At 39.0% G+C, this 13298-nt stretch overlaps 1 protein-coding gene across 1 annotated transcript in view; it reads left to right on the forward strand.

The window, feature by feature from the left end:
* The window catches only part of Catsup (Catecholamines up), a 60834-nt gene that overhangs the window by 36932 nt on the left and 10604 nt on the right, over positions 1-13298 (forward strand). The window contains exons 2-3 of the mRNA XM_067145414.2: positions 5147-5349; positions 5430-5505. Coding sequence (XP_067001515.2) covers positions 5147-5349; positions 5430-5505 — 279 coding nt within the window. The remainder of the gene's footprint in view (positions 1-5146; positions 5350-5429; positions 5506-13298) is intronic.

Consider the following 13298-nt stretch of genomic DNA (forward strand, 5'->3'; position numbering starts at 1 on the left):
GGCGTATGGCTTTTAGTGCCGGGAGTGTCCAAGGCCAAGTTCGGCTCGCCAGATGCAGGTCTTTTGATTTGACTCCTGTAGGCGACCTGCGCGTCGTGATGAGGATGAAACGATGATGAAGACGTCACATGCACCCAGCCCCCGTGCCAGCGAAATTAACCAATTAAGGTTAAAATTCCCGACCCTGCCGAACCCGGGACCCCTGTGACCAAAGGCCAGCACGCTAACCATTTAGAGATGGAGCCGGACACGGAAACATTAGAATGCTCGTCATTCAAGCACACCTCGTTCATCGTAAGTCTTTTATCTAATCATAAAAAAGACAAAATCAGTCTGACTCCTTTAATCTACACTAATATAATAAAGAGAAAGTGTGAATTTTGTTAGTTTGTGTTTATCAGGAGGGTAATCTCAGAAACTACTGGACCGATTCTAAAAATCCTTTTACTAATGTAAATATACATTATCCCTGAGGGACATGGGCTGTATTTTATTTTCAAAACAATTCCAGGTGGGGGCGACAGGGAAGGCATAAAAATAATAGGCTAATATAGGCGAAATATCGAATTTGTCATGCAAGGACAACACTAAGCTCATTTTAAGCCCCTTGATTCAAAGAACAAATCTCGGTAAGCCCTATGGGCTATGTTTTACGGCCCTGAAACCGACCGTTATGGAGATATTGGCACCGCACTACCCCTGCTCTCTGAATCGGATAAGGAAATGAAGTGCCATAACCATGGCAACGCCAGCTCCAGGGTTCTACAGCAGCGCGATTATGTGTGTACGTTTGGGCATAGCTGCCAACCAAAATTCGTATACATAATCCCTGAGCATATCTACAATATATCTCCAAAAATTAACATGTTACAGATGTGAAGTGGTATTTATAATCTGTTTTAAAAATAAAGAGACATGTCTCTCTTTTTTGTTTTTGGAAAATCCACGTAGGAGGGGGTGGAGGAAGGGATGATAAAGGGGTTGAATTCTTTTTATGCGGATACTTATATCTCAAACCTGAAGATGTTACAGATGTGGAAATACGTATTTGTAATCTCCTTTAAAAATAAAGAAACGTGGTTTTTTTACTTGAGAGAAGACATTCTCACGTGTACAGTTCTATGTCGCATGGTGATCTCAGCCCCAAAAGGCAATACGACAAACTTTGTTTACAAAGAGTTTCTGGGGTAAATGAAACTCAATTTTTCAGTGAGGTTTTATACTTCAGGGATTTTCAGATAATGTCTTAGTACAGTACCGAGGAGCGATCACTATTATCAAATTACGAAATCCACGCGAGAAGCCGCGAGTAACTGCTAGTATGTACATAAAGTTCACCGCAGATCGTACAGCACACAAAATTAACATCTTTCCCATCACCGTCAACTGCAGGCTTGAATACCAACCAAATACGACTTTTAAGTTTAGGATTCGGTTCAGAAGTCTTGTATTGTGCGGATTTTAGTTCGTTTGTTACTTCTTTTTTTTACTTCACGATTTTTTGCCACGGTTTCTTTTCTTTTGAAATTACAGTCCACATTCGTTTTCGATAACAGGATAGACGGAGAAGTCAAACTGAAAACCACAGCAAATTTGATCAGCTCCACTCGACCGTATTGCAACGCGCTCCAGTGACACGCAGTACACTGTACACATTGAAGCAGTCAGCCCATAGAACTACCACAGCGCTGTCCTTGGCTCACCGCGTACGAATGACAGAGCCTTGGCCCAGACCGGCCCGTGCGATGATGTCACGGGCTGTGTTTGTTCGAGCCTTTCAAAGCCCATTGCAGTGTACTGCTGAAGCAGCTCATGGGCTGGGCCTCGCTGCAGGACTCTGCTACGAGGTTCTTCATCCATAGAGTTTGTATGGTACAGCCATTCTTTTCTTATTGTTCCTGCTTCTTTGAGATTGTCTTTGCTATTTTATGTGACAACCAGTCCCTTCCCATGAAACTTTTATACCGGTAGTTTTTGTTTTGCCCACTTTTATTGTATACTTCTGAAAATCTGCCTCCCACTTATCCAACCTTTCTCCTCCTGGTGCATTTATTGTCATTTATCTCCTCTATTACAGCAGACCTGTCACTTTTTATCTACCCCAGTGAGTGCTCATGAAATGTGCTTGAATATGCATGAGTTTTGTGAAACTCATATTAATGAATGATACGGAGAAGGCATAAAGGATTATTTTTAGCATGCCTTGTTGTATATAATATTCAATGCTGGACAAAAACATTCAATGCTGGACAAAAACGAAGTGTGAGCAACCATACCATAATATGCTATTACCTTCTGCCTCTAGCAAATTCTTCAAGATCATACATTTTTCTTTTTTGTACTGGTTTATTGTTATACTAATACACAATGTTTTTTTGACACAAGTGCAAATCTCCCCACAGTGTTCATATAGAGTGAGGACATATGACTGTTCATGGTAATTTGTTTGTTGGATGGGAATATTAAGCCTTGAAGATCAGATCTCTTGGTATTACTCAACAGGAATAGACTATGTGCCAACACTGTTTCACACTCTCCTTGCATCATCACCACCACACACCCAACCAGGTGGGAAGGTACCATCATGGACTTATTTTTATCTGGTGTGAAAATGGGAAACCACAGAAAACAATTTTCAAGGCTGTCTGTGGTGGGGTTTAAACCTACCATCTCCTGAATGCAATGTAGGTTTATAATAATTCGACATGGATTGATACCAGATTTTCTTGATACTTGGTATTATTTTCATATTTTCCTATAAAGTATAAATAGTTTGTTTTTTATTTTGAGAGTATTAATATATGAAAGAAATAATTTTTTAATTTTTTTTTTTTTTAACTGAGTGGATATTTCGTTCTGATACATTTTACACCTTCATGATTTGGTATATTGATAACACCATACAGTAAATGCCATATACTGTATTGATTTAAATCTGTATCCACCCACCCTGTGGCCATGATGGTTAAGGCGGCAAGTCTTTATGATCAGACACCTTGGATAACTGGTTCAAGTCCCGTTGGTGGGGGAAGAAATTTTCACCGTCAGAATGTTAGCAAACAGGAGAGGTGGTGATATAAAATTTCTAATCACTAGATTGCATGCCAACTGTAAATTTGATGAGTCATTAATTGTGTGCAAATCTCTCCGCAGTGTTCCTATGGTATAATATAACTATTTATAATAGTTTATTTAAATCCGCCTTGATCAATACACTCATTAAATGAAAGAAACATTATTAATTAAACCATACATGTTTCGGGAAATCTCAACCATTCCCTTCATCAGTGGTTAGATCAAAGAATAACACAATATGACACAATCTTTTGTTTTACAATTTGAAGGAGTATTGTGTCCCAATACATCATATCAAAGAGTAAAGAGAACTTATGAAATATTATAAAAATGATCAATACATACAATTTTGGTTGAACTGAATGAGAACACTATACAAATTTAGGATCTTCAAGTTTTTCTTCTTTTCTTCTTTTTGTTCCTTAAATGATTATATGCTAGCCTAAACAGTGGGTTATCTTCTGTACTTTTCTCATTTAAACTTGATTCAGAATTACATTTTTGTGTAAGGTAAATTGTGTCATATTGTGTTATTCTTTGATCTAACCACTGATGAAGGGAATGGTTGAGATTTCCCGAAACATGTATGGTTTAATTAATAATGTTTCTTTCATTTAATGAGTGTATTGATCAAGGCGGATTTAAATAAACTATTATAAATAGTTATACATTCAGACCAGTCAATACGGACCAAACACAATATTAACCTATCATGGTTAAGTTTATTAACAGTGTTCCTATAGTGTGAGGACATACACTTAAGAAAATGAAAATTGCAACACCATGAACGCACTCGTCGTTTGTGTTGATTTTCAAGATATGGAACAATGCCATTTAGGTATGTAAACGATCAAAGTATCAGACCCATTGGATTGTTGCTACAGGTCTCCCCACGTGATGGTCGCAGAGGAATCAACTCCAGTATACGGACTCTGGTGTAGCGTAGTTGACTTGCAGTCTGTGCAGTGAAGTGTTCCCTGTCAAACATGCCTCGACGACAGAGAAGAGCACGCTATCAACAACTGTCGCCGTATGAGAGGGCTCAGATAATTGGGCTGTGTGAGGCTGGATTATCGCTAAGGACTGTCGCTGCACGTGTTGGTAGACAGGCTTCTACGGTACAACGTGTACCCACACTCGTGGACCTGGCACAGGCCCAGCGCGACAGACAACTGTGAGAAAGGATCGCCGCATCGTTCGGATGGCCCGGATGGAACCCCATGCAACAGCAGCGCAAATTCGAGCAGCTGTGGCACCCCATGTTACACTACAAAGAGTTGGTAATCGCCTACGTGCAGCTGGCTTACGAGCCCATGTCCCTGCAGAAGGTGTTCCATTGACCCCACAACAGTGACATGTAAGGCTGGCCTGGTGTCGAGAAAGATTGACGCGGGTCGAGGAATGGCATAGGGTCGTCTTTAGTTATGAATCGCACTTCTATCTTGCCCGCAGTGATCGCCGGAATCGTGTGCGCCAACATACCGGGGAGAGGGGCCGCCCAGATCTTATTGTCGAGAGGCACACGGCCAACACCAGGCATTATGGTCTGGGGAGCTATTGGCTTTAATGTGGAATCACAATTAGTGCTTGTTGAGGGCACTATAAATGCTCGACAGTACGTTGATAGGGTACTCAATCCAGTGGTTGTCCCTATGATGGCGAACATTGCTAATGGGATGTTTCAGAAGAACAATGCCCGGGTTCACACTGCACGCATCTCCAGAGAAGCTCTCCACGACATCGCAACCTTAGAATGGCCCGCCAGATCCCTGGACCTCAGTCCTATTGAGCATGTGTGGGACATGTGTGTGGCTGGTTGGATAATTAAATTTGACTTTTTAAAGATGTTGAAGATTACCAGCATTCTCACTCTGCATGATGTTCTCAATTTTTATATTTTGAGGATTAGAAAAAATGGGTGAATTCAAGATTTGCTTTATAAAAGTCTCCTTTTTCTCTCTTTCTTGTCCAAGTGCCTTTAATCTCTTACACCATAAAAGACCTATGAGTTGCCATTTTAATACTGTAAATTATTATGCCCTCCCAAATGCAGATTTTCTTTATATTTCAGAGGGGGACATCAAAGTGGCAGGATACCTCAACCTTGCTGCTGACTTTACCCACAATTTTACTGATGGTCTAGCAATAGGTGCTTCCTACCTTGCCGGCAGAAATATTGGATTTGTGACTACGATAACAATTCTCCTTCATGAAGTTCCTCACGAGATAGGAGACTTTGCTATTCTTATTCAGTCGGGCTGTGGTAGAACAAAGGTACTATTACTTTAGATGGTGTAGTTCATATTTAGTTTGGCTATTCAGTTTTTAATTGTCTAACTACATTGCTCTTACAGGCGATATTCCTACAACTCACCACTGCTGTTGGAGCCTTGACTGGAACGATTGTTTCTCTGTTGGCTGAAGGATCAGGTAAGAACTTTCCTAAATTCCATCCTGTGTAACTGCATGTCTATTAGTCTTATGTTCTGCATATTCATCATTCATCACTTGGCCATCAATCGCATAGAAGGGCCAATTACTCTTCTCTCTCTCTCTCGCAGTAGGGGAATAGATGTGTCCTTTTTATCAAGAGAATAAAAAAAATTCTTCCACTCATTGTCCCGCTTACATAGGGTCTGTATTCTTGCATTGTTTTCTCCACTTTAGATGATGCATAGTATCCCTATCCAATGGTCACTGCTAAGAAGTATATGCCCATAACATCATTGATATGATGATAGATATTGACCGCTCCAACTAAGAACATAGTACCTGCATAAAGTAAATTATTGAGGAGAGCAGTTTAAAGTTTCACAAATTTCAAAAAAATCAGAGAGTTTTTCTATATCAACGATTATGGGTTTTTGGAATGCATTTACTGCCTACTTCATTTTGTCCCAAGAAAGGTATTTTTTAATGTATTAAATAACCCATTTATATGTAGTTACGATATTACTGAATTGGAATTATCCAACGAAGAGCATCGTATGTAATGAAGTTACGATGGTCTTCATTGGAGATATATGAAATACTAGCTGCACACGTCAAGTTACGATGTTATTGTTTGGACATTTTAATCCGATAATGACAGTCAACTTCATATTATGTCTTTTTTAAGTTAAATTTTATTTTTATTCTTTAAAATGAGCTAAAAGGAAGAATTCATTGTGCTTAACATGCTTGAAATTGTTTGTTAACAACACATTGTTAAAGAACTTGGAATTAGGCATGTCTTTCAAAATAAATTACCAATTTACAGTTTAGGCAATTTGGGGGGATAGCGGTATTTTTCTAAATTACTACCGGTAGTTATTATTTTTACCTTTTCAATTTTTCATTGTTTGGAAAAAACAAATATAAACATAAGCAATTGAAACTGTGAGACCACTTTTATATCTTTTTGTTAGTCGCTAATTGTGCCCGATTCAGTTGGTTCAGCTACAGCAGTTTCTACATTTTTGTAGAAAGTTGATACATATCTTCATTTCCAGAGCTGGTGGCAATAATCTATATATGAGTTTTGTCTGTACGCATCACTAGAAAACAGGTAAAGAGAATTTAATGAAAATCGGTATGCAAAGTCGGGGAATAAGTCGCTACAATCTAAGCTATAAATAATTTTATTCACGCTGATAGAAATGGTGGTTTAGGGGAAGACCTAAAATTTAATTTTCAAATATTTATGTTATTAGTGGTCCTATCTTAATAAAAATTGGTATGCAAAATCTGAGAATAAGTCGCTATAATCTAGGCTATAAATAATTTTATTCACGCTGAGTGAAATTATAGTTTAGGGGAAGGCCTAAAATTTAAATATTTACGTCATTAGTGGTCCTATCTAATTGAAAACAGGTATGCAAAGTCGGAGAATGAGCTACTACAATCTAGGCTATAAACCATTTTATTCACGCTGAATGAAATGGTAGTTTAGGGGAAGGCCTAAAATTTAATTCTCAAATATTTATATTATTAGTGATCGTATCGATAAATACAACGTAACCAAAGTTATATAGAATTAAATTTCTGACCATTTATGTCTTATACATTGTTACTGTACCGGCTATGACAACACAGATATTCATGAATTTGTATTTTTGTTGCTAAGTCCATATCGACGCTGAGTCACGAGAAAATGGGTTAACAGAATTTAATGAAAATCGGCATATAGAGTCGGGGAATAAGAAACTACAGTCTAAGCTATAAACAATTTTATTCAACCTGGATGAAATTGTGGTTTAGGGGAAGGCACCTAAAATTTAATTTTTAAATACCTATGATTTTGGTCCTATCAAAAAGTACAACGTAACAAAAGTTGCAGAGAATACAATTTCCGATCATTTATGTTTTATTTAGTTTTACCATACCGACTATAATGAGTGGTATTTCAGATTTGGAAGAAAACTAAATGTGAAGGCCTACAATATCAAAAGCGCATAACATTGATCAACAATAACATTACATTGACCATTGTTTGTTGTGATGTTATTTGTCTATTATGCTGCCTCTCAACTCCAATAGATGGGATTTCTGCTGCGTACCGGGTATAATAGCCTGACTGGATATTAGCGGGAAATAGCCGGGGAGTTAGAAAACTTTCTTCTTTAGCAGGCCATTCCTCTGGTTCATACATTTTCTGATACACCTGGTACGTAACACACTGGTTCTTCATAATATTCCAGTTATTCGATGCCTACTCTGATGAGCTGTTTAGAATGAGCAGAGTGCATACTTAAGGCAGAGGCTGACATCATAGTAGTAGTAGTAACGCCTGGTCTAGAATAACAATTTAGGCCTATTCCAAATTATAGCACCACAATTCACTAAATAACTCAAAATTAAACCCTGAAAAGCGCCGTTTCTTAAGAAAAGCTTCTTCCACTTCACTTTTATTAAATTTTACATTCTTTTTATTCCAAATTATCAGTGAAGAGGGGGTTTCTCCTCTGGTTGGAGGAAAAATTTGCCTCCAAGTCAGGTAGATTTTTCCGCCGCCAGTTAGTGAATTGATATCTTCCGACTCATCAGGTATTCCTAGGAAACAGATTAGTAAAAGGGCATAGTTTTTGCGCTGGGAGTCTCCACTATTCGACCCTCTTCCCACCAAAAAAGGATGAAGTGCTCACGAATTATGGCTGTCTGCGGCTTGGTCATTCTAGCTATGTAGCTTTGGACTGTTAGATCGGCAGTGTAGTCCTGTTCGTTAAAAGTGAGATAATGTGTGGTGTTTCATCTGATCGAGTATTTCATATGAAAGCATTGCTTTTAATCGCGCCATTCATACTGACGTCATTGTAATGTATGTTCATTTCAGTTGGGGAAAACCACTGACAGTCTAAGGATGTAAAAAGGTAGGTGGAAAGTGAGTATCTACCATTATAATGAAAACTCCCCAACCTAATTGTGACTGATGGTATGCAAGCGGGTCTACCATTACACTGAAAATTCCCTCAGTCTTCATATGAGAAAAGATGTTTAGTGACTTCCCCGTCGCATTTCTAGGGTAACGTTAAGAGCTATGCAGTTTAATACAATCTTGCTCACAAGTTTACACTAGAATTCCGTAGCGAAGCACGGGTACACCAGCTAGTCCCTTATAAGTATTACCAAGTTCCAAACTGGGAATTGAATTCTGTCTAAACTTCCACGTTTTTCCTCTAACCGGAGGCTTTAGCTGTTGCTGGTGAAAACTGACACATAAACGTGACTGGTCCTGCTGAACAAGCAGCCATGTTGGCGTTTTACATTGCACTGGTAACATTCCCACTTGTACTGTGTCTCGACTTCAGTGACAGGAAATTTCTCTCCCTAGCTGCTAAAATGAGTACTATAATCAACTGATGATCTCTCAGGTCACAAAGCAGTGAGAGTGGAAACTTGGAACATCTCTGCACGTCATAGCGGGCAGTTGCTCAAAATCAGTGCACTCCTTAATGTGCTGTGTTCAGTGAATTAGTTGAATACTTTCTGTAAGAAGATCATAACTTAACGTTTACTGAACGTTTTATAGACAACACTCCATTTAAGAACGTTGTATCTTACGTTATGATATGGACATGTGAATGAAGTGAAGGAAATAGAAAGAGATGATGTATCGTTATTTTTGCAAATGTGATACGGCAAATGTCTGCGACACTATCACCATACACAGTAAACTCCAGGTAACTGTATAATTGCATATATTTTTGTTATCCATTCCACTAGCACTAAGTAAATATAATAATATGATAAATTTCGCACAGTGTGCATTTAGTCCTTACAAAAACTTGTCAAAGAGTTTGTCTTTTGTTGCACAGTATCCAATTATATTGGTCACAGTAGGCTCCGCATAATTTACACTTGCAGTTATCGTCCAGGTCATGGAATTTATCTGTTAGGCATTTCCGATGATGGCAAATCTTGTCAATACACGACGTAGGTCACATCTGGCTTGTGTCCATTCCCTATATATCATCATCGCATCCATTGAATAAAACTCCGGCCATATCTCTTGTTCTACTTATTGAGTTCCTGCAGTACATCCAAGTAGGCTTTGGTAGCTGGTAGAAGCAGGTCAAGGCGGAGGTCTTCGATGAGAAACTGCTCTCTTGCCAGTACATATGTAAGTCGAGATAATGCTCTTTTGAGGAAATTGGCAATAGAAAAACGAAATAAGGACAAGAAAATGACAGATGTTGAAAGAGCCAGAAATAGTGACAACAGTCAACTCAGAGATGAGAAAATGCAAAAAACTAGACCAAGAATACCAAAATAGGAAATTAGAAGTAAAAAGGATTGTGAGAGAAGAGAAGTGCTGGGGTGAATTTACCCAAAATCTACAGGAAGTTAGGAAACATGAAGATGCTGTACAGCCTGGTTAAAAGCAAGAGATCAGACAACGAGGACATCACAGCACTGCAAACAGTAAATGAGAATGTAGTCAAGAACCTCTCCAGTGATTCCCTGAGATCTATTATGAGTTCACCTGAATTACTCAAAACATTGTTCATTTCCTTTTTCCCTCCCTTCCTAAGATTCTTTATTACTGTCCACAAAGGTTTTCCTGCTGCTTGACCTTGCCTTTCCATGTTATTACCAAAATCTTCCTACGACTTCTTTTTGGATTCAACAACAATTTGTTTTGCACTGTTTCTTTCATCTATGTACAAATCCCTGTCTGCCTCAGCCCTTGTTTGGAGCCATTTCTGATAAGCCTTCTTTTTAGGTTTACAAGCTGCTCTCATTTCATCATTCCACCAAGATGTTTGCCTTTTCCCATCTTTACACACAATTGTTCCTACGCATTCCCTTGCTGTTTCTACTACAGCATCCCTGTATGCCACCCATTCACTTTCTATATCCTGAACCTGCTTACTCTCTACTGTTCGAAACTTCTCACTAATCATATCCATGTACTTCTGTCTAATTTCCTCGTCCTGGAGATTTTCTACCCTTATTCATTTGCAGACAGATTTCACATTCTCCACCCTAGACCTACAGATACTTAGTTCACTACATATCAAATAGTGGTCTGTATCATCGAAAAATCTGCAGAAAACTCTTACATTCCTAACAGATTTCCTGAATTCAAAGTCTGTTAAGATATAGCCTATTATGGATCTGGTACCCGCAGCCTCCCATGTGTAGCGGTGAATAGCCTTATGCTTGAAGAATGTATTTGTAACTGCTAAACCCCTACTAGCACAGAATTCCAGCAAACACTTCCTATTCCCATTAGCTTCCATATCTTCCCCACATTTACCAATCACCCTTTCATATCCTTTGGTTCTATGTCCAACTTTCGCATTGAAATAGCCCATTAGCACTAGTCTATCCTTGCTGTTGGCCCTGACCACGATGTCACTCAATGCTGCATAAAACTTGTCAACTTCATTCTCATCTGCACCCTCACATGGTGAATACACGGAGACAATTCTCGTCCTAATTCCTCCAACTGACAAATCTACCCACATCATTCATTTACGTACCTAACAGAAACTATGTTGCGTGCAATGGTATTCGTGATGAACAGCCCTACCCCAGGCTCTGCCCTTCCCTTTCTAACACCCATGAAGTACACTTTATAATCTCCTATCTCTTCCTCGTTATCTCCCCTTACCCGATTCACTTACTCCCAGCACATCCAGATGCATCCTCTTAGCTGACTCAGCCAGTTCTACTTTCTTTCTTCCATAAGCCCCATTAATATTGATAGCTCCCCAACAAATTCCATTTCGTTCGCAAAGTTGTTTCCAAGGAGTCCCTCGCCTGTCAAATGGGAGTGGGACTCCATTACTCCCATAGGTCCGAGGCTTGCTTAAAATGTTCTTAGCTCGGTAAACTCATGAAGCAGGATGCTACCCTACTTACACATAATCCAAGTAAGGATCTCTCCTCAAACAGGTTATGGACCACCGGTGGATTGTATAGTCCTACCCGCCTGAGCACAAGCAGGGCCATGACTCGGAATATGTCCGAGATGCCCACACCCATTCCGTAACAACTGGTATCTCGACTCTCAGGACCACTTACTAGGCCATTCAGCTGTTGCCCATGGATTACGAACTAGGACGTGACTACAGTAACCCGCACCATGAATATGTATGACCATTTCATTTCTCTTAAATCGCGTAGAGATTTATGCAATATATTTATGTACTAAGTTGTAAATAGCATCCTTGGTAATTTGTATTTTCTTCCATTATTAAAATTCAATGTCCCACAGGCAAAAACTATAGTTTCATTTACGTTTTACTCTGAAAATGTGAAAACAGCCAATCACAATAGCTCATCACTTCACAGAATATGCAATGAGTATAACAGAATGGAAAGACAGAAGAACTGGTTGACTTCATGATAGAAAAAGATATAGCCATACTTGGACTGTGCGAGACCAAGAAGAGGGGTACAGGGGAGATCCCTCTGAGAGAAGGATACAGGCTATATTACAGCGGAGGACCTGAAGCAAAAAATGGAGTGGCCATCATACTTAGAAGAGAAATCCAAGAATATCTGGAATATACAAAGTACGTCAGCGATAGGATGATGATGATGATGAGACTCCAGTTTGAAAATGGCGTGAAAGATCTATTTCAGTTGTATGCCCCACAAACTGGTTGCATAGATGAACATTCTAGAGGACTTCTTAGAGGAAGTGGAGAGACAGATAGAAGATAAGGAAGTACTATTGATGGGAGATCTAAATGCACAAGTGGGAATGGAAAGACAAGGAAAGGAAGATGTTGTAGGGCCCTTTGGATATGGAAATGTAAATCCAGAAGGCGAGTTGTTGGTGAATTTTTGCATGAGGAATCAAATGATTGTTGGAAACACCTGATTTAGGAAGAAGAACAGTCAGAAGATTACAAGGTGTGGCTGGGGAGACAGACCAACAAAGACCATGATTGATTATATAATCATAGAGAAAGAACACCGGAAGAACCTTGTAGATGTAACAGCCATGCCTGAAGAAGCCTTTGGTGGAGATCATAGCATTGTGATAGGAAACTTGAAAGTTGGAAAGATTGAAAAACCCCAATTAAGAAGAGAGAGAAAAGAATTAAAGTATGGAAGTTGAAGGAGAAAAGCATGCAAGAAGAATTTCAAAGGGAAATAATACCCTTGGTACCCAGGACAGAGGTGGGGAATGTTGAAGAGGAATGGAAAAGATTTAAGGAAGCACTGGTTGGATGTGCAGAAAAGGTGTGTGGTAGAACATCAGGAAATGTGAAAGACAAAGAAACACACTGGTGGAATGATAGGGTAAAGATTAAAGTGAAGGAAAAGAAAATGGCATGGAAAGCATGGAAAACATGTAAGACTGAAGAAAGTAGAAGAAAATCTGTGGAGGCAAAGAATTTGGCCAAGAAAGTAGTGGAGGAAGAAAAGAGGAAAAGCTGGGCCTTATTCACACAGAAATTGAGAGATGATACACAGGGCAGCAAGAAATTACTGTATGGTATCTTAAGAAACAAAAAGAGAGATCAAGTAAACACCAGATTTGTGAAGGATGAATGTGGCATAATTTTAACAAAGCCAGAAGAAATAAGAAATAGATGGAGAGAGTATTTTCAGAAGCTGCTGAACATAAGAACGTATGACAGTCATTCAATGGACGACCAGGAAAGGCAATTAGTTGATGAAGAAATGGATAAAGAAATTACAATGAATGAAATTGAAATGGCAGTAAGAAAGATGAAGAATGGAAAAACTGCTGGAATAGATGAAATTTCAGTGGAGATGATAAA

Source organism: Anabrus simplex, chromosome 4 (assembly GCF_040414725.1).
Source record: "Anabrus simplex isolate iqAnaSimp1 chromosome 4, ASM4041472v1, whole genome shotgun sequence".
Classification (NCBI taxonomy): Eukaryota; Metazoa; Arthropoda; class Insecta; order Orthoptera; family Tettigoniidae; genus Anabrus; species Anabrus simplex.